The sequence below is a fragment of the Orcinus orca genome, chromosome 16, assembly GCF_937001465.1.
Source record: "Orcinus orca chromosome 16, mOrcOrc1.1, whole genome shotgun sequence".
Classification (NCBI taxonomy): domain Eukaryota; kingdom Metazoa; phylum Chordata; class Mammalia; order Artiodactyla; family Delphinidae; genus Orcinus; species Orcinus orca.
In genome coordinates, this window is record NC_064574.1 from 23,394,517 (window position 1) to 23,419,747 (window position 25,231).

At 50.6% G+C, this 25,231-nt stretch overlaps 1 protein-coding gene across 2 annotated transcripts; it reads left to right on the forward strand.

Moving 5' to 3' along the window:
* The first annotated feature begins 23 nt into the window (after positions 1-23).
* On the forward strand, positions 24-24,749 carry SLA2 (Src like adaptor 2). 2 transcript variants are annotated; one of them, XM_033433666.2, is made up of 8 exons: positions 24-2,945; positions 5,568-5,713; positions 9,694-9,793; positions 10,182-10,268; positions 11,967-12,070; positions 22,802-22,951; positions 23,696-23,828; positions 24,224-24,749. In XM_033433666.2, exons 2-8 carry the CDS (start codon positions 5,623-5,625, stop codon positions 24,387-24,389), a joined length of 831 nt encoding a protein of 276 aa, XP_033289557.1. In that variant the 5' UTR covers positions 24-2,945; positions 5,568-5,622; the 3' UTR covers positions 24,390-24,749. The 2 variants fall into 2 exon arrangements, with proteins under 2 accessions (XP_033289557.1, XP_004273025.1); XM_004272977.4 differs by having other exon boundaries at positions 5,580-5,713.
* Positions 24,750-25,231: the final 482 nt, after the last annotated feature.

Consider the following 25,231-nt stretch of genomic DNA (forward strand, 5'->3'; position numbering starts at 1 on the left):
CCGTTTAAAGTGAGGAAACCAAGACCCAGGATAAATAAGTTGCCCGAGGTCATACCAGTAAGCCAGCCGAGATTGAACCCTGAGTCCATCTGACACGCCTATATTCCTCTCAAACCGAAAACCTGACCGTGAGAAGCCTGACCGCGAGGTGATGCGGGAGAAGCCGAGATCTTGGAAAGGCTGCATCTCAGCTCTGCCCTCTTTGCGCAGTTGCCACCTCCCACCCCTCGTGTAGTAATCTGCAGCCACCTGCCAGGGCTCCTGCAACAGACCAGACTGTAGTTCACCAGAAGGGGCTGTCTTCATACCCACCAAGGACAATTTCAGGAGGCAGCCGTCTCAGGTCAGTTTTGAACAGTCCAGGGGCTGCGGCTACCACTACATCGAGGTTGCTGTGTGTCTGTGGCAGACGCTTGTAAAATGACTCGACCCTGCCCATCCTGGTAGAGGACAGGAAACAAATGCATGTGGGCCGATACAGGTGACCGTGCTGAGGTCCTTACAGAACAGGCAGAAGCAGAGTTCCAGAGCTGGAGGTGGTCTCATGGGCACAGTTGCTCTACGAACCCACCTTGCTCCAGCTGCCTTGGCTACACATCGGCAGGGATGGTTGCCTGTTTCCCACCTTGGCTGTGTGCCTGGAGTCGGGCCCCAACTGGCTGGTCCTTACCACACTCATCCTCTTCTCATTTTCATTTCCTTTCTTCCTATTCAATATATTCCAAAAAAAAAAAAAAAGTTGGGGTGCCTGCTTTGTGAGAGGCAAGGAAGTGGCCAGGTAGATGCTCCCACACAAGGTGATTGTGTGAAGCTTTTTCATATAAATTTCGTATAAATTCCGGAATTCCATATAAATTCCATATAAATAAAAATCTCACCCAGTTCTCATGGCAACTCTGCAAAGTGGCAGTGTGTTTTACAGACAAAGAACAGCTGAGGAAAGTTAAGTGATTTGGCCAAGGACACCTAGCTAGAAAAAGTTCCCAGTTCTTCCAAAATCGATGCATTTTCATATTTTATTAGCTACAGGCCACGCCCTTACACCTTCCTGAATGTTCCTCCTACTGAGCCAGTACGGTAGACCCTTTTCCAGTTTTGTGGATGAGAAAACAGGCCCAGAGGTAACCAATTTACAAATGGTCAAAAAACTAACAGAGCAGCAGATCTAGGCTTTAAACTCTCTAATTCTCAGGTGCCTCCCTGAGTGGAACGGGAGAGGATATGGTGGGATTTTTTTGAGACCATAGATGGTCATTCCCTACTTCCTCGTTCATGGGCCTCTCCTTAAGGCCAGTCCAAAAGTCTGCCTGTCAGATGAAAAGATGGACATCGCGGTGGTGTGGAGGCAAGAGCAGGAGGGTGGGCCTGTGATCAGTTCCCTCCCAGCCACAGGCCACATCCTTGAGTGGCCGTCACCCACCCTAACATCCTGGTTAGAACCTCCACTCTGGCTCCCTCAGCCCTCCACGCCAGGTGCCGCAGGAGTTAAATCTCAAACCACCCTTTCCCGGGAGAAAGGGAGAACCTGAGCCCAGGTGTGCTCAAGGCCCCAGAAAAGGCTGCATTGTCTGTGAAATAGCGGTTTCGCGTTAAAAGCCTCTGTCTCCAGGACTGCTAAGCCCCTCATGGGGAGGCAGGGAATGGGTGGTTATTTAGATGCTAATGAGCTGAGATTTTTATTAATTTAAATTCAAAAAAAAGTTTGGTTTTTTGGCCACGCCACACGGCTTGTGGGATCTTAGTTCCCCAACCAGGGATGGAACCCGGGCCCTCAGCAGTGGAAGCATGGAGTCCTAACTACTAGACCACCAGGGAATTCCCTAAATTTAAATTTTAATGACTGATTTAAACATACTAATCAAAGGGGGTTCTATCGGAGATTCTTTATCCTAGCCGAGTGGTTCTTAAGTTTAGGGTGTGCATCAGAATCACCTGGAGGGCTCGTGGAAACAGGTTGCTGGCCCCCTACCATGGAGTTTCTGATTGGGTAGATGAGAGGTGGAGCCTGAGAACTGGCACGTCTCACACATTTCCAGATGATGCTGAGGCTGCTGGCCTAGGGACCACACTTGCGGAACCACTGTCCAGGTCCTGCTACACAAAGCGTGGTTCCCAAACCAGCAACATGGGTATCGCCTGGGAGTTGTTAGCAGTGCAGAATCTTGAGCCCCACTGAACCAAAATCTGCTGTTTAACCAGATCCCCAGGGGATTCCTCTACACATTAAAGGTTGGGACACTCCAAGGCAGTGCGTCCCATACTTGCTAGTCAAAGGAATCTCTTGGAGGGTTTTAAGATTCAAATGTTGGGGCTGCTCCTCTGGTGACTTGGATTCAGAAGATGTGGGGGAATCCCAGGAATCAGACTAACAGGCCCCTCAGGTGATTATAATAGACCAGGTAAGCTTGGGAAACTCCTGCTCATTTAGCTTGGTTCTGTGTTCCTTGGATCAGACCAAGCCACACAGTCAGAGAGAAACCTCTCCCTCCAGGATCATGACGAGGCAGCTGCTTCTCCCCCATAAACCGGAACTTGGGGAAGGTGGCTCCTCGATGGTCTGTGATGCCGTCAGAGGAAACGGGTGGTTGTGAGAACCACAGAGCCTGCAGATGTGAGCTGGGAGCCCCAAGGACCCTGTGACAGAGCTTGAAGAGCCCTGGGCCTGCTTCCTGGCCTGGCTGTGCTTGGGAGGGCCAGCCAGTTGGAGGTGGGGCTCCTTTCCCATCCCCGGGGTACAGACTGCTGACCACGGGCAGATGCCAAGCTCCCCAAAGCAATATCGAGAGCCTCTCCCTGAAGACTCCCAGGCTGAGAGGGTCCCGGGTGACCTAGGACGAAGGACATTGGCCGACTTCCAGAAGGGGCCCCCCAAAGCCCTAACCTCTTCAGCTAAAGCATGCGTCTTAGCCGTGCCCCTGCCCCAAGCCTCTGATGACAGGAAAACAGTAAGTATGCTTGCTTTTTGTTTTCCGACGGCCTTGGGACTGTGAGGAAGGATGGTCCCCTCAAGACTGGGAGTGGGCTTTACGGTTGGGACAGAGCGTCAGTGGATAAGAGGAGTCTAGATTATAACTTCTGAAGACACGTTCAGCTCTAGAGTCTACAATTCTTCTTAAAAGGGTGATCTTTCTCAGTTGAAAGGGAGGGAGGTCTCCTTTCAGCTCAATCCAAATTTATCACTTACGCCGCCACAGAGAAATTATCTGCAGAAAATTATCTTCAGAAAAACACAAAAGACGCGGATTGTAGATCCAGCTGTGCGCTAACCCGCTACGAACAGTGAGCACGAGGTTGCTCTCCCTGGGCCCCGGTCCTTGTTTTGAATGGCATTCGAACCCTGCCGACCTCTCAAAGGGTCAAGTACTGTGGTCAAAACACCAAATGTTCCACGTGCTGACCGCGGCTGCCTTTAATTCTTCGCTTCCGCCCATGCCTGGGTCCCCTAAAAAGTGCCTACCTAACATGTAGTAAGTTGTTCAGATACTTAGACAATTATGATTAGATTCTTAAAAGTTGGGGCCAGTACTATCCCCCCCTTCTAGGTCTGCCCACCCACGGTCTTCACTTTGCCCCTAGAAGGCCTCCTGATGTTGACGGGACCAGGTGAAGGGAGCTGGCAGAGTGCTGGGGGCTCTGCCGGCCTGAGTGCAGGGTTCTCCTGCCTCTCGGGCCCAGCCCCCGGCGCCACCTGCAGCGGGGAGAAGTCTCTGGGTTCAGTGTGGTTGGTGACTGTCTTGCTGAAGCAGGGGAAAGGAGACTAACCTCTGCTGAGCACACACTCCATGCCAGGCCCCTCAGCTTCTCCTCACAACCCCTTCGAGTCAGTATTATCCCAGATTCACCAGTGAGACTCAGAGAAGTTACACGCTTTGCCTGAGGTCACACAGCTCGAGCTTGGTTGGTCTGAATCACTCGTGCTCCCCAGGAATGATCTCTCCCAGGGATTTTTTGGACCCCTGTCTGCATAGTTAAGCACAGAGCATGTGCCCCATACCCCAGGGGAAAGGACTATTGAAAACCCGGCCTGAAGGGGTCCCTTGGCATTGAGGGAAGCAGAGACCCCAGGAGGCAGCAGCGCCATCTCGGGCTGCCAAGGCTTCAGGATCCCAAAGTCGGAGCAGGAAGCGGCTGCCGGGAGCCATTCCCTAATGGTGGGCCTGTTTTCTGTTAAAGAGCTCTCCTGTCCCGTGAATACGGAACTCCCCCGGGAGGCAGGAGCAAACATGCCGTCATCCGCATGTGGATGGCACGAGACTACAGACAGCTATTCCATTCTCCAGGGCCGGATCCTTGCTCCTCAGACAGGAAGGCCCGTGAGGCCATGGGAGTCACTCCACCATCATGACGGACACCGGTCCTCACCCAGGTGTGGGAAAAGGGTCAAAGGCAAGGATGGAGCCTGCTATGTCCCTGCTATGTCCCTGGTATAATTATGCCTTGTCTCTAACGAAGAGACTGAAAACCGTTTGAAAGAATGAAACCATCTCCCTACAACATCTTAATACGTATAGTGTTTGAAAAAATCGGCATTACCCTGGAAACCTGGGAATTTAAATTATTCTAAGGATAAGACACCTGTCCAAAGAGCTAATCACTTCGTCCATTTAGATAATGTGTATCAGGTGCCTTCCGTGGGTGAAAATGCTGAGGAAATGGTCAGAGAGGTCCTTGTTCTCAACAAGCTATAGAATAATGGCTCATTAAACAAGCACCCAAGTATGTGAATAGTTAAAACTTGGGTAGAGCACAACAGGGAGCCCCGAGAGGGAGAACAGGGAAGGTCCCCGGGAATGGCCTCGGGGGAAGTGCCACTCGGAGCGTGAAAAAGGAGAAGCAGGCCCTGACCTGGCTCTTCACGTGCGTTCTCTCTCAGACCCGTACGGTGGCTATCGTTATCCCCATTTTTCAGATGGGGAAATGGAGGCAAAGAGAGGGCAGTGGTTCGACAACCAATCCTGTAAAGGCTTGCAAGTCATCACTATGTCTCCACATAGTCTCCCAGGCGTCTTACTTTGCCCTTTGACACCAGTAACAGTGTGCTCAGTGTCACCTTAGCGCGTGAGGCATGCCAGCCAGCTCCCAAGCCCCCTCAGATTCCCCTTGCCCACCTAGCCGTGGGTCCTGGTGTGCCTAGAGTGAACTCTATCCTGTCACTGGCCCCTGCCACCCAGTGGCAGAATGTGATCCCAGGTCAGGCAGTGGTTCTGAGTAGACATAGGAGTGATCAGCTAGGGCTGGGGGATTCGGGGAAAACTTCCTGGAGAAGGGTGGGATCCAGACAGGCCCGAAGTGGAAAAAGGGTCTTCCAGTAATGGGAGGGGGCTTCACACACGCAAAGGCCCAGGAACAAAGAATGGAGCACGGCTACAGTGTAGCAGAGATGGGAGGCAAAGAAAACGGGGTCCGGTTTGCAGAAAGCCTTAACCGTCTGGTGGAGGGGCTGGAACCTGGTCCTGATGGGAGGGATCTCATTTGCTTGTGTCAGCAAGGAGGTCAGCAGGGCTGAGCTGGGGGAGGGAGGGTGTCTGGGCACCAGGCTGGGAGCCATGGCTCTGTCCCCATCACAGCATCTCTTTCAGATTTCTCTTGGTGATGCACTTCTGAGTGTTCTGCTGAGGAACGATGGGAAGTCAGCCCAGCAGGGGGAAAGCCCTTCCAAGCCCAAGCCTGAGCCCCTGTGTGCAAGGCCAGGGGCCTGAGCCCATGCAAGCAGGTAGGCCGAGGGCCCCGGGGCAGCCAGGCCCTTCCTGAGCTGCCACTCCAGCCTCAAGTATCAATGAGGACCTGCTGTATACCAGGCCCTCCCCATGAACCACACAGCCGGGGTCCCTGCTCTTAGGAAGCTTACATATTAGTGGTCAGAACATTAAACCAGATAAACTAGAAAACGTGAGAGTGATCAGAACTAACCAGGAGCGTGTGATGGTCCCCCAGGCATCTCCCATGGCTTCCCTCCTCCTAAACCAGTTTATCCAGAGCCTGAGCTGCAACCCTAAGACCAACCCACATCCATAGCTCTCCAAAGCTGCACCGTCCATTACGATAGCCACTAGCCTTATGTAGCTATTTCAGTTTAAACTGAAGTTAATTAAAATTAAATTAAATATTCAGCTCCTCAGTAACACCAGCCATATTTTAAGTGCTCTCCAGCCGTTTGAAGCTAGTGGCTACCTTACTGGGCAATACAATTATAGAAGATTTCCATTATCGCAGAAAGTCCTACTGGGCAGAAATGCTCTTATCCTGAGAGGTGCTGTGAAATACTTGAAGCAAAATAGAGCTATGATGATTGGAAAAAATGAGTTCATGCAACGCATGGGCTGAACCTGTAATTGTGGTTTTCTGAGGCAGTCCTGACTAAAAAATGCCAGTTTTTAGGACGATTAGACAAAGTATCCTGCAATATCTAGTACTTTGATGTCAGAGCTACAGCCCCAGTTTGTTTCTTGTTCCCTGAAACAGCCCACAAATCCTTTCTCAAATCACATTCTGATTTAGTTTCGATAATGCATTTGTCAGGGTTCCCCAGAGAGACAGAACCAGTAGAATGTGTGTGTGCGCGTGTGTAAGAGAGAATTTATTTTAAGAAATTGGCTCACGCAGCTGTGGGGTGGCCAGTCTGAAGTCTGCAGGGCAGGCCAGAGGGCTGGAGACCCAGGGAAGAGTTGATGCTGCAGAATTCCACAGTGGAGTCTGGAGGCAGGATTCTCCCTTCCTCAAAGGACCTCAGCCTTTTTCTCTTAAAATCTTCAACTGACTGGATAAGGCCCACTCACATTGTGAAGGGTAATCTGCTTTATTCAAAGTCTACTGATTTAAATGTTAATCTCGTCTCAAAAATAGTGTCACAACAACATCTAGACTGGTGTTTGACCAAATATCTGGGTACTGTGGGCTAGCCATGTTGCCGCATAAAATCAGCCATCAGAGATAACAAGATTACTCTAAACCAAGCAGCACTTCTAGGAGGAAGGACACAGACACACAGTTAACAGAAGTAGAAGACTGCAGAGCCACACTGGATATCTGTGTTTGGCAGGCTCTCCCCAAAACTGAAAAGTCCTCTGCAATGGCTGGGGCTTCCTTTCTGCTCCTCAGCCCCCATCCCCAATATCCACCTTTCTTTTTCTTAAATACTCTTATTTTTTATTAATTTTTTTTCTTTTTGGCCGTGCTGCACAGCACGTGGGATCTTAGTTCCCCGACCCAGGATCGAACCCGCAGCCCCGTGTTGGAAGCGTGGAGTCTTAACTACTGGACGGCCAGGAAAGCCCCAATATCCTGCTCCTCTCTTTAACAGCAGCCTCCCCTAGCCCCCTTGGTCATCGATCGGCACCCTGGACCCTGTAGACTCCTGCTGGGGAGGCAGTTGCCTCCTTCTAGCCACACAGTGTGCACCGACAGCCTGGGGCCCAGCAGGCCCTGCAGGAAGAGATCTGGAAACCACACAGACCCCCACCTCATTTCCTCTGAATCTAGCCACAGGCAGCGGCCCCGAGGCTGCTCTGAGTCATGCCCAGGATGCTGAGGGGGTGACCCCCCGGCAGGTGTCCTGGGGCCCTCCTTGCCTGTGGGAACTGAGGGGCACTGTGTTCCCCTCTCTGTCAGGGTCTCCAGGGGACGAATGGGCTTCTCTCAGTACTTCTACCCCTGGTCCCAGCAGGAGCATGGATTCTGGGCAACTCCTTTGTCCATCAGCCTTGCATCCATCCAAAATCTACGAAGGTTCTACCCCATGCCAGGCCTTGTGCCAGGACCGGGGGACACAGTAGTGGACAAGACAGACACAGTCCCTGTGTTCAGGGACAGTCAAACCTCAGAGACAGGTGCTAAACCAATAATCAATTACAACTGTGTTAGATTTTGATGACAGTGTTTTAAGGGACTCTGACCAAGCGTGTGTGCTGAGGGGCTCATCAGGGAAGAGACGTTTCATCCAAGGAGTGAAGGATGAAGGTGACTCAGCCGCCGGAGGGGACCCATCAGGGGGACAGCATGTGCAGCTCAGTGGCTCCTGGGGTGCAAGGCCAGGGCTTCCAGGAGGGGGAGGGGCCCTTCTGGCCACCTGGCTCTGTTCTTGTCAGAGGACACCCTCCCCAGACTTACTTGTACCGTGTATTCGGGCATCAGGCAGGCATTTCCCTGCACCGAGGGATGGCCAGGCCCTACGTTCTGAGGAGCTCCTGTCTGGGGTCACCACGGGGGTCTCCATGTGTGTCTGGGAGGACATGTAGGAACTTGTCCATTTCCAGAATCACAGTCTCATTCTGCCCATGTCCCAGAGGCCCTCAGCCCGCATAGCGTCCAGCTCTGTGTCTGCCCCACCCGTCCCCTGGGTCCTTGTCTGTCCTCTGCTCTCCCTCCCTCACTTCCTGGGGCCCCAGCTCTGTCTAGAGGGCCTCACAGAGGCCTCTCAGCCTCTGAGGAGCATCTGTGAGGCGTATAAACCTTTCTTGCTGACCTCACTGCTTCTCATAGCCTAACGCAGAGACCCCTACCGAGATGGGGTAGGAGGAAGAGAAGGGAGGGCGCTGGGGGGTGGGTGAAGGGCGCCCTGCAGCCCGTGTGTTTTCAGGACAAGTAGGCCTGGACAGGCATCAGGAGGTCTAGGTGGTCGGGGCAGGCTGGTCCCAGAGCTGGGGACGAGGGGATGAGCATCCTGTGCTCAGGGAGCCGCTTGCCGCCTGCTGTCCAACCTCAGAATTGGGCCTCAAGGCCACCACGTGCTCAGGACCAGTCCTGAGGGTGGGGTGCGGCGGCTTGGTGTCCTGTCTCTGTGACTCCCTCTCTGAACGCCAGCCTCCTGGGGAGTCTGGGCCTTTCAGAGACGTGCTGCTGCTGTCCAGCCCGGTCCCCCGACCCTGGGCCCGTGGGAGGACAGGGACGGGGTGACGTGGCATAGGAGCTGTGCCCGCCCTCCCTGGCAGACTGCCCCGTGCAGCCTCGGTTGCCTTGCTGTGCAGTGGGGCTGAGTGGAGGTGACACGTACAGCACCCGTCAGGCCCTGGCCCAGAGCAGGCGCTCAGGAAGAGGTGGCAGGTGTGTGGCCAGGACACTTGACTGAGACACACATTGCTGCTGGGCGTCTGCTCTGGGCCACGCCTGTCCCAGTGGGCCCTGGGGCTGCACCTCTTCTGAGGGGGCAGCACAGACTACGCCTGTCGCTCTGGACAGAGGTCACGGGAGAGCCACTCTGCCCACGTGCACGGCACTCCAGAGTTACAAAGCCCGTCCAGGTCAGTGATTTCCTGGGCCCCTCCGGGAGCCCTCCCCCTCCCATGGCCACCTCCCAGCCCCTCAGAGCGAGTCCATCTGGTGGCCACCTCATCGGTGCCTTTCAGAAGCTGAGCTCAGAGATCCAGGCTGATACCTGCTTAGAGCTGTCGGCTTCAAGCTTGCTGAATTCCTTTATCAGAATCTCCTGTGATGATCTGTATAAAAATGGGATTGTAGCCAGGAGCCCCACTCCTCTTGCCACACCAGTCCTTTCCCCGAGGGGCCCCCAAGAGATGTCTGGGCACCCCCAGGGCTCTGCAGAGCCCTATGGAAAAGCATCAGATTCCAGGTTGCCATCCCAGGATCCCGGCAGACATGCCGCCCTAGGGTGCCCGTGGGAGGATTGATGGTGGGAGCCCAGCCTCCACTGGAGCTCATGTCTGGCCAGAGGGTGACCATCTCTGTCCCTCCATCCAGAGAGGAGCAAGGCCAAAGCTGTGGCCTTGGGCAGTTTCCCAGTAGGCGAGCAGGCAGAGCTGTCTCTGAGACTGGGGGAGCCATTGACCATCATCTCTGAGTAAGTCCCCCTGAGGGCACGGGGTGGGGTGCTCTCTCCCTTCCCCCGATCCCCGAAGATGCATTAGTGGGAGGAGGGGCCCCTTCCAGGGGAAAAGAGCATGGACTTCTGTGCTGAGCTCACACAGCACCGTAATGGTGGGATTTTAGGCAGCTTGACACACCTGTAGGGAAAAGCAGTGGGTGCGCAGGGCCTTGCAGGGGGGCCCTGAATCAGGCCATTCACTGCCCAGGAGGTACCCAGACTGGCTGGTGCAAGGAAACCTGGGAAACTCAGGTGGGATGGGTGGCCACAGGACCTAACCTGGAGGGTCCTTGTGAATCCCAAATGAGCGGTGCCCAGGGCCTTGGCCCTTCTGAGAGGGGTCCCCTCGCCCTTCTCTCTCCAGGGATGGAGACTGGTGGACGGTGCTGTCGGACATCTCAGGCAGAGAGTACATCTGCCCCAGCATCCACGTGGCCAAAATCTCCCATGGGTGAGTTCACACCCCAGGCCCTGCCTCTGGGGAGCTTCCTGCTTTCTCCTCCCACAAGTGTAGTTCTTCACGCCCAGTCTTATGCTGAGCAAAGCTGGGGTCAGGGGAAAGTCAGGCCCAGACCCTGCCCTCCAGAGGAGCTGACGACTGACTCTTAGGTCAGCCTGTGAGACATGGGAGCCCAGAGGAGAGGGCCTGGCACCTGGGCTTTGGAGGGTGGCCGGGAACCTGGTGGTGGAGAATGCTGGAAGGGACTTGCAGGAGGTGGGGACAGCCTGCGTAAATGTCCCCAGAGAGCCTCCTCGGGCTGCCCTTCCAAGAGGCGCTTCCTCAGGAGGGCTGGACTCGGGGACGCAGGGTCTCAAAAAGTGTGAGCCATCCCTTGCCCAGAGTTAAGTGACAGACTGACTCCAGAGCAAATTCTGTGTCGAGAGAGAAAGGCAGTGAATAACCTGGAGCGGGGGACATGTCACTGTGTGCTGTGACAGCCACGCTGCAGTTCTGAGGAGAAGCACGGCTCCCACACTGGATGGCCTTCCTCTCTGAAGCTCGTGGTGTGTCTGGCTCTGAAGCAACATAGGATCCCGAGACATGTGGACACATCATAGAATCAGCTCGCGTCTCCCAGTGGTCTGGGCCTGCGGGGCAGGGGTTTGCCTCCACAGCCTGGCGTGAAGTTTAAACAGAGGAAACACCGACTACCTCCAAGAGTCCCCTTTCCTTGCCTGCACTTCATTTATAGCCTCGATTTTCATAAATCGTATGAATGATGTATTTTATTTACTATAAAACTAGGCTCAGTTTGCTGCTGGCCCCCAGAGAATCACAGCTTCTCTACGTTATTTACTTGGAATCAACTCAACCCTGACTCTGGCATTTCACAAAATGACAGGGAGGCAACCATTTCCATCAAATTGGCTTCTGGAGGCTTTGCCTGGGACCCCCGGACATGACTCTGGGGACAGTAAGAAGCTGATGGACTGTAAACCAAAACATTCCTGCACGACTCCTTGAACTTCTCACTGCAGTGAAGTCCTTCATGGACGCACATAGGTGAGGGATTAAGTGAAGAGAGAAAAGGAAGGTGTGGGCTCAGAGTTATCAACAATCCCAGCATTGGAAGAGGCACGTGTGGCTGTTGATGGGCTACGTGATTTTTTCCAAAATTTTAGAATGTCTTGAACATTCTAGTTCCAAACTTTCTACTCACAAATAAGCTACAGTGGAAGTTAGATTTCAGTGATAATGAGTAAATGTTCACCTGCATACCTTTTGGCTACAAAGTTAAACTTTAAACTGTTGAAATAAAATATTTACTAAAATTAAAAAAAAAGAGAGAGGCAATTCTTGGAGAGGTGAAGGCTTAGACAGGTGAGTGGATGGTGTAGGGGTGCTGGGGGAACTGGGCAGTGAGAGGAGAGGGTCTGGGATCACCTCACCTGCCCCCAGACCCTGGCCACTTGGGAATGAGCTCTTCAGTTAGAAAAGGCTGGGGCTGACCCCATGAGATGGTCCTGGCTCCAGGGGCCTCGGAGGACAAGGACAAAGCTGGGGGCCCTGAGAGACCTGAGGCCAGCTCTTCATGGGACGTTTGGAAGTCTGAGGCCCACAGAGGGAAGAGAGGTTCCAGTAGAGTCTTGGGCCACCCACCCCCAGGCTGACCCCCGACCCTCTCTCTGCTCATCTCCCCACCCCCAGGTGGTTATATGAGGGCCTGAGCCGGGAGAAAGCTGAGGAACTTCTGCTGCTGCCTGGAAACCCAGGAGGGGCCTTCCTCATCCGGGAGAGCCAGACCAGGAGAGGTGGGTAAGCTCAGCCTGCCATGGGCTTTTCCCTTTCATGCCGAGAGCCAGGTGTGATGTGACTTGGGGGTAGAGGTAGGAGGCCACATGTGGAGGGCTGGAGACCTGGCCTTGGAGTCGGGCAGTCTGGATGACTGACCACATGTTGCTGCCGTGAGAGCCTATCAACAATGGGGCAGGGCTTCCCTGGTGGCGCAGTGGTTGAGAGTCCGCCTGCCGATGCAGGGGATACGGGTTCGTGCCTCGGTCCGGGAAGATCCCACATGCCGCGGAGCGGCTGGGCCCGTGAGCCATGGCCGCTGAGTCTGTGCGTCCGGAGCCTGTGCTCCGCAACGGGAGAGGGCACAACAGTGAGAGGCCCGCGTACTGCAAAAAAAAAAAAAAAAACAACAACAACAATGGGGCAATAACCTGCATTTCTAAAAGTGGTGTGAATTGCCCACGGGAGGGATCCAGCTCGGCCAACACTTAGCAACCAGGACTCGTAACCGAGTATAGTCACAGGACTTCTCTGCCTTGACCAGCAATGATTTCTCCCTCCCCAAGACACAGCATGACCCTGATCTCTTGACAAGGTCTCTGTGCTTTGGGTCACCAGCCAGTCGGAGCCAGAAAACCCACTAGGAGTCACCTCATGATCTTCCTTTCTGTGCTGTGCAGATGGGGAAACAGAGGCCCACAGAGGGATAGGGACATGTCACACTGCAGGTTAATATGGGACTTCTCCCACCCCAGGTGCAAACAAAACACGAAGTCGAGTCTGTCTCTGATGCCCCTGCTTCTCTCTGAGCTGCCCTGAGTCCCTTACAGCAGGGACAGAGAGGGACGTTGAAGGAGTGGCAGTGCCCTCGTTTATGTTAGGCTCTGTAAATGCCTTCAAACAACCCTGTGGGGATTGTACTTCCAATGTCCCCATTTTACAGATGAGGAACTGGAGATTTGGGGGAAGAGAAATGATTTGCCTGGGGAGACACAGCTAATAAGTGCAGAGCTGGGATTCAAACCCCGCTGAGGTTCATCGCACTTCAGACACCCAAGAGAGGCCCACCTGTGACAGTAATGGTAGCATTACAAGCACAGGGGCAGACTAGGGAGAAGCTGTTCAGGAGTGAGGACGGGCTGCCTGTGCTTCCCTTAACTGAACTCACTTTGATGCGTCATCAGGGTCCTTTGCTCTCTACTCAGTCTCCCTCCTGGGGCCCCTTCCAGTGCGTGTCTTTGCCTCTCCTTCCCTTCCTTTGGGAGCCCCCTGGGTTGACCTCTCCCCAGCCCCTCCTACTATTTTCCAGGCAGCGCCAGCATCTCTCACATACACCCATAGGCAGGCCAGGGTGGGGGGCTGGCTCAAGTGCAACAGCTACAAACAGGAAACCATAGCGGTGCTGTTGGGGGCGGGGGCACTGTAGACCGGGCCCCAGTGAGTGTGAGAAGCCACAGGAAGTGCTCCGTGCTCAGCTGCCCCTCCCACACCCCTTCTCTGGCCTGGTTCAACCCCAAGAGCATAGTGACCGAAACTTATTGCCTCTCTGAGCCCCTTTTCTAAGAAGGCACATATACAAGAGGAACTGGTGGAGAAATAAAGGAGAAAGCAGATAAGAATCCATGGGATCTTTTTTTTTTTCCTTGCAGTTTTATTGAGACATAATTGATACATGGCACTGCATAAGTTCAAGGTGTAAAGAATCCATAGGATGTTTAAGGATCCGCAAAATTGCTGGGATTAAGGTTAGATTTGACTCTGAGGTTCCCATAGCAACACCAAAAAGGGATAGATCAGAATGCAGCTCTCATTATCGAAAAAGGAAGAATTTGCCAATTCTGCAGGAAAGGCAATTTCCAAGTACTAATTTCTAATCTCTCATCCTGGGCTTCCTTTTGGAGAGTGTCTGTTAAGCTGCAGGTTACAACCCATTTGTGGGCCAAGAAATCAGTTTGGTTCAGTGGTTATAGACCAGTGGGTCTCAAACCTGGGTGGGCATCAGAACACCTGGAGGGTTTGTTAAAACAAAGAACTGGTCCAGCTTTAAGAACCACTGATCTAGACCTTGGCTGTGTGTTGGAATCATCTGGGGGAGATTTATAAATTACTGATGGCTGCACCCCACCCCCAGAGTTTCTGATTTAATTGGTCAGGGGTGTGGCCTGGGCCCTGGAAGCTACAAGAGCCCCCCAGGTGATTCTGATGTGTAGCCAAGGTTGAAACCCATTGGTTTAGTGGATCTGGACCAGGGAGCGTTGAAAGTGAAATATAGCTGAAAACATTAAGATGCATCACTGGGGTTGGGGAAAATATTGCTTCACCAAACTTTTTGTTTTCGATAATTTTAAGTGTGTTCTGGGTCACTGTAAAATTTCATATGTGGTTTGTGGTCAAAAAAAGTTTGACACTAAATCTGTACGGGCCTGAGTGACGCCACAGGATGGTGGTTCTCAGACTTGAGTGTACAGGAATTGTCAGGGGACCGTCTTGCTGATGCACTCTTAGGCCCCGCCGCAGACCTGCCCAATCAGACTGCGGGGTACAGAGGTCAGAAATCTGCTTCCTTCACAAGCTCTCCGGATGGTTCTCATGTGCTTTTAAGTTTGAAAACACAGTTCCAGTCTAGGGAACCCAAAATTAAGTAATGAGAGACAATGTTTTTCATGTTTACATAATGCATCTTGTCATATATAATGGTAATTAACTGTTGACCAAGTGAGTGAGTGATATCAGGATCAGCTCTTCTTTGGCCCAAGATCGAGACGTACCTGTGGGAAGGGAATTCTGTAGGGGCTTTGAGCCTGTGGGTGGACCAAGGCGGAAGGCCTGGGGCCACTGAGCTCCCAAGAACACTACTCAAGAGTCTGGAGGGGGAGGGGAAGACCCCCCATCTTCCCCAGAGTCCCTCTGGCATACCTGGTTGTGTTCTAGGCCTGGGGGGAGCCATGGCAGGGCCCAAGTCAGGCCGAAAACCTTGGTGTGAGAAGGGGCACAACGAGTTTGTGGAGGTCCCAGGACTGCTCCAGAGGTTAGCGCCAGCGCCAGACCCCTAGAGCGTCACCCTCTTGCCTTCCTACTGTCCTACTATGTGTCCGTGCTGTGTTGAGCATTGCAAGGGAGACTGATGAGCAAGACACGCTTCCTGCCCCTGAGGGACTCACCTCTGTGATTCTGTCAGCCGAGAAGCACTTAAAAGCATCTCCTCCGAGTCAGGCCTGATAAGTTGTGATTCCTGCCCTCAGGCTTCAGACAGTCAAGGGTCCAAGGTGCAGCATTCTCGAGGCTATCAGCTTCTTAGAGGTCTCAGAAGAAGTTCAGAGGGTCCTGCTAGACCTACGTCCCCCAAACAGGTTTTAACGTGCTCCCTCACACCACTGTGGACCCCTCCCCTCCTCCCGGCATCATCATCAGAACACCTGGGAGAACATGGCTCCTTAGGTCACTGCAGGCCAGGGTGTGACACTGGCTAAGCCTGCTGGAGCTTTCTGGAATCCGGGACCTCATACTTTGCTTGCCTTTTTCCCAGTGGGTCTCCCTCCAGGCCCTGCACCCAGGCTTAGCTCCTACCATTCCTTCCCACAGCCTGCCTCTGGCCCACTGCCCACCAGAACACTCCTTGAATGAACACACCTTGTTCTTTCCACTGCTCCATCCTGCACATGAGCCTCCCTCAGGGCCTGGAAAGCCCTCTCCTCCAGTCCTCCACTTGGCCAACTCACACTGATCCTTCTCGACCCACTGCAATGCCATTTCCCCAGGTTATTTGTCACTCTTTGCTCTCAACTCCCACAGCATCCTGAAAAGACCTCTTCTGTAGCTGCAATAAACTTATTTCTTAAAACAAAGTCAGGGTATGTGGTCTAACAGCAGGGGAACTAAATATTTGAGATGAGGACCATAAAGGAAAACTCTGGCTGAGGGATGTGCTGAGGGACAGTATTTCTTTCCCCAGAGTATGAAGATCTGATTACCTGTGTCTGGGGCTAGTGCAGTGCCAGCTTGTAGTAAGTGTTCAACAGATGTTTACTGTATAAATGGATGAGTAAATGAGTGCATGTATGTACGTTGAGGGGAGGAGAGAGGATGAAGAGCTGGGGTAGGGTAGACTGACCCCCAACACCATCTGTGCTCACAGCGGTAGGAGTGCATATGGTGGCAAGGACTCCTCAAGTCTGCTTGTATCATGGCCGTGTCCAGTGTTTATCACAGAGACTCAGTAATTCATTCAACAAATAAATATTGCATGGTGACTCTGTGCCAGCCGCTGTTCTAAGTGCTGGGGATTCAACAATATAAAAAGCACCAATAAAGAGGTTAAAAAAACAGCAAAATCCCTGCCCACAATCTAGTTGGCAACGTGCATAGTGAACAAACAGTAATTGAGCAACTGATCATGGCAAGTGCCACAAAGAAACAATAAAGCAACAGTTCAAAGGAACAGAGTAAACGACAGGTGCATCCTCAGCAGGAGGCAGGTGTGCCTGGAGCAGATCCAAGGTCACCGGAAGTCAGGTCATGCAAGGCCTTTCCAGGGTGAGAGCTTCAGATTTATTTTAAGTGTTGACAGGGAGGGTTCTAAGCAGGGGAGTGACATGATCTGATCCCTCTACGTTGCAAAGAGAGGATTTGGCAGGGGATGAGGCGGAAGTGGGGAGCCACATGGGAAGTTGTTGCAGGCTAATAAGAAGTGGTTAGATTCCGGATATGTTCTGAATGTAGCCAGTAGGGTTTTCTGTGGGGCTGGATGGGAGGTGATGGAGAATGGAAGCTGCCAGGGATGATGCCGGGGTTAGGAGCTTAGTAATGAATGGATTGCGTTGCTGTTTTCTGAGATGGGAAGATGGTGGGCAGATAAATTAGGACGATCCCTTGTGAGGCTCACAGTTGGTTATATGGTGGGGTGGGGTAGTGTTGAGGGACAGACGATGGGAGAATAGGACCTTTGGTGCTAGCACTTGTGTCTGGGCAAGCCTAGAGCTGGGGTTTCTACCAGGCAGAGAAGGTGTTCTGGAGAGGAGTTGCCTGAGTAGGAACTGAGTTGTAAAAGGAAGGCTGGCGGTTACGCAGGTGGAAGAGTGTTCCATATAAAGGGAACAGTGTGAATAAAGAACCAGAGAACTGAGAAGGGGCACTGGATGCTTGCTATGCGCCAGACACTGCTATTTGCTTCACCTACTTTACCACCTGGATCTCTGTGGCAATCTATTGAGGCGAGGACAATTATTATTCCCCTTTAGAAAGGAAGAAACAGATCTGAGAGGTCAACTAATGTGTCTTAGAGACACAGGTAGGGTTATAGGATGTAGGGGTGTTATAGTGTGTGACTCTGGGTGAGATATGAAACCAGGGAGTCCGAGTTTAAAAGACGTCCTGGAGGGCTTCCCTGGTGGCGCAGTGGTTGAGAGTCTGCCTGCCGATGCAGGGGACACGGGTTCGTGCCCCGGTCCGGGAAGATCCCACATGCCGCGGAGCGGCTGGGCCCGTGAGCCATGGCCGCTGAGCTGAGCCTACGCGTCCGGAGCCTGTGCTCTGCAACGGGAGAGGCCACAACAGTGAGAGGCCCGCATACCGAAAAGAAAAAAAAAAAAGACGTCCTGGAACTGGGAGCCAGCCATAGATATCTGGGGCTGGCTGAGCAGCAGTGAGAAGGAACAGCAGGATAGCAGGCACACAGGGCAGTCAGAGGTGGCCTTGGTAGGTGACCTGTCCCCACAGCAGGGTAGACAACCCCACATGGGCTTGCCAGAGCTTGCTTATTATCTCTGAGTCTACCAGTCAGATCCTCAGTGTAGCTGTGAGGCTCCCTCCTGGTTCTAGTAACTGTGATGACAGTGGCCAGGGTGGGGTGGCTGGAGAACCAGGCCCCAAAGAGGGACTTGGTCACTTAGTTCAGCGGGTTGGTTGGCTTCCAGGGCCTAGTTTCAGATATGTATCCCTTTCCCAACCACAGAGCTTTTTCAGGGTCACAGCACAGCTCCAGAAGAGATTCTTCTTAAAGGTACAGAGTCAAGGGGTCTCCAGAGTCAGGTAGAAAACAACGAAAAGGAAGCAAGGACCTTACTCCATCCTTCTCAAAGTATATTGACTTTGTATCCTGTAGCCTTGCTAAATTCACTTATTAGTTCTCATCGCTTTTTTGTAGGTTCCTTAGGATTTTCTACATCTATGATCACACGTTATCTATAAATATAGTTTAACTACTTATTTTCCAATTCATATACCTTTTTTTTTCCCTTGCCTTACTGCACTGGACCTCTAGTATAACAAGTAAAGTGGTAAGAACATTCTTGCTTTGTTCTTAGAAGGAAAAATTCAGTCTTTCCCATTAAGTATGATGTTACTTATAGATTTTTCACAGATGCTCTATGTCAGGTTAAGAGGAAGTACCCTTCTGTGGTAGGCAGACTAGCCCCCCCAGACGATGTCCAGGTCCTAATCCCTGAAACATGTGAATATGACTTACCTTACATTGCAAAAGAGAGTTTGTAGACATGATGAAGGATTTTGAGATACGAAGTTTATCGTGGATTATCCAGATGAGCCCAATGAAATCACAAGGGTCTTTATAAGATGGAGGCAAGAGGGTAAGAGTTTGAGAGATTGGAAGATGCTATGCTGCTGGCTTTGAAGATGGAGTAAGGGGCCATGAGCTAAGGAATGCTGGGGGCTTCTAGAAACTGAAGAGGCAAAGAAACAGACATTCCTCTAGAGCCTGCAGAAGAAGTACAGGCCTGCTGATACCTTGATTTTAGTTTAGTGAAATCTGTTTTAGATTTATGACCCCCAGAATTGTAAGATAACACATTTTTGTTGTTTTAAACCACTATATATATGGTAATTTGTTATAGCAGCAATAGGAAATTATTACACCCTCTATTTGTAGTTTTCTTTTTCTTCGTTTTTTAAAAATCATGATGCGTGTTGAATGTTGTCAAATTTTTCTACATTTCTGCAGGTGATCATGCTTTTTCTCCTCTATTCTACTAATTTAGTGAGTTAACACTGACGTTCAATTTTTAAATCAACTTGTATTCCTGGGATAAAGCCAATTTAGTTATAATGTATTATCTTTTTTATACATTGCTGGATTCAATTTGCTAACAGTGTGTTAAAAGATTTTTTGTGTCTACATATATGAGGTATATTGGTCTATAGTTTTCTCATAATGTTTTTGTCTGTTTTTCTTAGCAAGTTAATTGCTGGCCTCATAAAATGGGTGGGGAAATGTTATCTTCTCTATTTTCTTAAAGAGTTTGTATAAAATTGATGTTATTTCTTCTTTAAATGTTTGCTAGAACTCACTAGTGAAGCCATCTGGACCCAGAGTTATCTTTCCAGGAAGTTTTTTTTTTTTTTTTTAGGAAGTTTTAAAATTATGAATTCAATTTCTGCAATAGATATGGGTCTATTCAAATTTTCTATTTCTTGTGTCAGTTTTGGTAATTTGTGTCTTTTAAGGAATTTGTCCATTTCATCTAAGTTGTAGAGTTTATTGGCATAAAGTTGTTCACAGTACGCCCTTATCCTTTTAATGTGTGTAGATCTATAGCAATGTCCCCTCTTCACTCCTGATGTCGGTAGTGTGTGTGTGGTGTTTCTCTTTTTCTTTCAACAGTCTGGTTTGAGCTTTATCAGTTTTATCAACCTTTTCAACGAATCAGCATTTGATTTTTCTCCATTGTCTTCTATTTATTTTTATTTCCTTCCCCTTAAATTTATTCTTTTTCTAGCTTTTTAAAGTAGAAACTTTATTTTATGCCTTCTTTTCTTCAAGTGTAAGATTTAAAGCTAAAAATACACCTTTAAGTCCTGATTTAGCTGAGCTCACAAATTTATTTATTTAGTTAAAAATATTTTCTAATTTTGCTTATGATTTCTTCTTTGATCCCTGGGTTATTTCCAAGCATCTGGGGATTTTCCATATGTCTTTCTGTTATTAATTCATAATTCTGTGTGGTCAGAAAACATACCTTTAATTATTTCAATCCTACATTTCTGTTTTTACGGCCCAGTCTATAGTCTGCCTTGAATATTCCATGTGCTCTTGTTGGGCCCAAGGTTTGTTAATTAAGTCAAATGGGCTGACTGCATTGTTCAACTCTTCTATATGCCTGTTGATTTTCTATCCTATCAAGTACTAAGAGAGGAGTGTTGAAATCTCCAATTATAATTATGGACATCTATTTTTTCTGTTAATACTGTTGGCTTTGCTCTATATTTTGAAACTCTGTAACTGGGTGCATACAAATTCAGGATATCCTCTTATCTCTGGTAATACCCTTGGTCTTGAGTTCTACTTTTCTGATATTATCACTCCAGTTTTCCTAAGATTAATGTGTGCATGATACATACTTTTTACTTTTCGCCTGTGTTTTAATATTCAAAGTGTGTTTATCATGTAGTTGGGTCTTGCTTTTTAAAATACAGTTTGAAAATCTCTGCCTTTTAACGGAGTATTTAGACCACTTCCTCAAAGTAAAAGCTTCCTAAAACTGAGCACTGCCTGTGGTTTGGGAAAGTCACTCCTGCATTTTGTTGGCATTCCACAGGGAAAGGTTAAGTGACAGGGTCACTGGCTCTTCCTCCAGGTTCTCTGTGCCAGTGTTCTCATCTGTAAACTGGGGATAACTGTACCTACCTCACAGGGTGGTTATGAGAATTAGACGAGATAGTCCATATAAAAAGTGCATAGTAAGCACTCAATAAATGAAAGCTACAGATAGCTTTAAGTAATTAGATAGTAATAATAGGTTATTACTGTTATTCCACTAAGCACCCTCTTCCCATTTGGCTTTGATGAAGTGTTAAGAAATGAATCCCACTTTACAGTTATAAAGAGCACTCGTATGCAACCTCATCTGCTGAAAACTACTGCTGGAGGCCTGATTTTATATAGTTATATAGTTATGATTTTATATAGTCTTTTCTCTCTATTCATTTTCAACCATGTGCTTTTCCTCTTCTAGCCAGTTATCCTTTTTTTTTTTTTTTTTTTTTTTGCGGTAAGCGGGCCTCTCACTCTTGTGGCCTCTCCCGCTGCGGAGCACAGGCTCCGGACGCGCAGGCTCAGCGGCCATGGCCCACGGGCCCAGCCGCTCCGTGGCATGTGGGATCCTCCCGGACCGGGGCACGAACCCGCGTCCCCTGCATCGGCAGGCGGACTCTCAACCACTGCGCCACCAGAGAAGCCCCCAGTTATCCTTTTTTTAAATTAAAATTTTTGTTGAAACCTATCAAACTGTACACTTTAAACATATGCATTTTATTTTATATAAATTATACCTCAATAAAGTTGATTTTAAAAACTAAAACAGGGAGTTCCCTGGTGGCCTAGTGGTTAGGATTCTGGGCTTTCACTACCGAGGTCCGGGTTCAATCCTGGTCTGGGAACTGAGATCCCACAAGCCACGCAGCTCGGCCAAAAAAAAGAAACAACTAAAAACTGGAAAAATTCTGTCACTTGCATCAGTGAATATAATATTCATGTATAGGTTTAAGACTAATAACAGGGACTTCCCTGGCAGTCCAAGTGGTTAAGACTCTGTGCTTTCACTGCAGGGAGTGTGGGTTTGATCCCTGGTTGGGGAACTAAGATCCCAAATGCCATGTGGCACAGCCAAAAAAAAAAAAGACTAATAATAAAACCAACATCCATATGCCCACTTACCAGCTTAAGAAATTGTGCAACAGTCCCTTTGAAGCCCTTTGCCTGCTTCACTGTGTTAATCAGTTACTTTTCTTCATGGTTTTTTCTTTTCCTGGTTGTGCCAGGTCTTAGTTGCGGCAGGTGGGTTCCTTAGTTGCGGCAGGTGGGCTCCTTAGTTGCAGCTCACCAGTTCCTTTTAGTTGCGGCACATGTGCTCCTTAGCTGTGGCATGCAAACTCTTAGTTGTGGCATGCATGTGGGATCTAGTTCCCTGACCAGGGACTGAACCCGCTTCCCCCGCATTGGAAGGCAGATTCTTAACCATTGTGCCACCAGGGAAGTCCCTTCTTCATAGTTTTGCCATACATGCATCCCTATGCAGTAGTCTTGGCTGCCTCTGAACTTTATTTAAATAGAATCATACTGAATGTATGCTTCTGTGACTTGCTGTTTTCTGCTCCTTATTTTAAACATTTATCTATGCTTATGTGTGTAGTGGTTATTAACTTTTACTGCTGAATAGTGTTACATTCTAGAATCTACCATTCTCTCGAGTCCATATGGGCTGTTTGCAGTTTTTGGGCTTTTCCGAACAATGCTGCTGTGAATACTTTTGTTCATGTATTTGCAAGGCATCATGCTGGGATGGAACGGCTGGGTTGTGAGGTATGAGCATGTTCAACTCGACTAGTTAATGCCAACTGTTTCCAAAGTGGCTTATACAATTTATCTTTCCACCAGCAGGGTAAGAATTCCTTTCTCCACATCCCTGCTGACATCTACTGACACATTTTCACATCCTAACACTTCTGCCCACTTGAGTCTTTATAGTAACAGCCAACACTTAATGCTCACTTAAACTGTGGCAGGCCCTGTTCTGAGCCCTGTGTGCATGACCTTGTTTCCTCCTCACGAGAGCCCTAGCTATGATAAGTGTGTTGTCATTTATAAGCAAGAGAGCAAATCTCTGTCCCTCCCTTCCCCCTTCCCTCGTTTGGGCCCAGTGCTCACTCTCTGTGGCCATTTCATGTCTTCCTTCTCCCATCCTGGGCTGGGCTTGGTCCCAGCATGGCCTTAATCCCACCCCGGACCCTTTCCTTCTCAGGCTGTTACTCCCTGTCGGTCCGCCTCAGCCGCCCTGCATCCTGGGACCGGATCAGACACTACAAGATCCAACGCCTTGACAATGGCTGGCTGTACATCTCACCACGCCTCACCTTCCCCTCACTCCAGGCCCTGGTGGACCATTACTCTGGTATGGCCATCCCCTACCTCCATGAGAGCAGACTGGGATGTGGGTCTGTGGGGAAGATAGTTTGCCTGCTGGAGAATATCTAGGCAGAAGAGGGACCTCCCCTCTCTCCATGCCAGTCCCTGTGCCAAGAAACACAGCCCGGAAGCCCCAAGTTCATCTCGTGCCAACAGAGCCACGGAGGTGTCCCGTGTTAGTGCAGGCCAGTGCCTCACCCACAACTGTGGTTCTGAGTCAAAGTCCCCAATGGCTGGCACAGTTCTCTCCACAGGAACAAGGCCCAGAGCTGTTGCTATTGTGGAATTCAGTTGATTCTCAGCATTTTCTGGTGCCTGTTCTGTAACAGGCACTGCAGCCACTACAGCAGAGAGTCAGAGAAGCAGAGAGGAAAGACTGCTACTGGGAAAACTGATCGGGGGATTTCAGGACAGTCATTCCATGCAGCAGACACTGACAGAACAAGTAGAGACTGATCATCCCTTAGCTTTCTTCTTTCCAAAGCGCTTTTCTAACCAGAAACTGGGGCTCAAAGAGGTCCATCAACTTACCCGAAATCACACGGTAAATTAAGTCTCCCGAAACCTAGCCCAGAATGACCTTTGACTGCATGTCAGCTTCCAGATTAATAGCCTGGGGCTCATGCTCCCACCTGCCAAGTGTGGAAAGCTGTCAGGGTGAGGGTGGAGTTGTTGGGGAGGAAGGCAGGGCTGGGGCCAGCCATGTCAAGGGTCTAGGTCTCTTCCTCAGAGCTGGCGGATGACATCTGCTGCCTACTCAAGGAGCCCTGTGCCCTGCGGAGGGCCGGCCCACCCCCTGGCAAGTCCATACCTCTACCTGTGACTGTGCAGAGGACACCACTCAATTGGAAAGAGCTGGACAGGTGAGAAGCCCCTGGAACATGAAGGCAGAACAAAGGAGACTTAGAAGGACCCACCCCTGGGAACCCAGAATGGGCTTGTCACCTTCAGGGACACCTGGGAGCCAATAAGCGTTGACTGAACTCAGGCCAGCCCAGGCTCAGCAGGTCTGCTGCGGGGACTAGCAGGGAGGCCAAAGTGGGCATGGATATGGGGCTTGCCTGGGCACCGAGGTGGCCAGGATGGAAGGTCAGACAAGATGGGGTACAACAGAGAGTGAAGTGAAGGGGAGTTTGATCTGACTAGGAACAGGGAACCACTGTGAGTTTTTCAGCAGGTTTTGAGAACAGGGAACCATGTGGTAGGTGCATGGAGGAGGGTGAGGCTCCCTGATGCAACTCTTTCCCCCTCTCCACAGCTCTCTCTTGTTCTCTGAAGCATCTGCCACAGGGGAGGAGTCCCCCCTCAGTGAGGGACTCCGGGAGGCCCTTAGCTCCTACATCAGCCTGACTTATGACATCTCCTTGGACGATGCCAAGGCCCAAAGCAGAGACCGAAAGGGGAACCAAGGCTGCAGCACCTAGAACCCCAACTCAGCTCAGCCTGACTGAGCACCCCAGAGGCAAAGACTGTGCAGAGTGAGGGGAGGGCTGGGACACAGAGGCACAGCCAGAGTGCCACCTCTATCCTCTGTTCCTTCCTCTCTCAGCCCTAAGAAGTCACCTAACCTCCTCCCAGTGCCATGACCCGACCTACAGCCTCTAGTTCAAGTAAAGACCAGTTAAGAACAGGGCCAGGACTCCAGAGAGACTAGATGTCCTCGGTGTGACCCAGCCAGTTCCCGAGTTTGGGAGTCCCAGTACCACCTTCCTCCCTCTGCCTGTCGAGTCGAGTCTCATTCTACATCCCCACAACCACTCGCACAAGGCAGAGAACGCCCACTAGCATCAAGGAGAAAAAAATAATCATTTAAGGAAAACTGACCAGTCTCATTCAGAATGCCACCACACCTCAGAAGGTAGAACTACGGCCTAGAAGGGACAGGAAGAAGAGGGGATGGGTGGCTTAGACGGCAGCAGAACCTGGGCTCTCCAGCTTCCACCTGACCGCCACGGCACAGAGCAGGACCTCTGACCGTCCAGGTCCTCCACGTCCCCGTTAAGCCCCTTCTCTGGACAGTCCTAGCTCTCAGATCTTTCATCTTGTGGCTCATCGTTTGAACCTGGCTAAGCTTTCTTGGCTACAACAGCCTTGCCGTCTTGTAGCCAAATGCAAAAGACACCACCCGAGCCTAGCACACCGCAGTGAGCTCAGTCACGTCTCTCAGTGCTGAGCCGGGGCATCAGGGCATCAGGCGGTAAGCCCTCCCTCCACAAAGTCAAGGCCACAGCCTACACCAACTCCAGCCCTTGACTTCCCTGCTGCA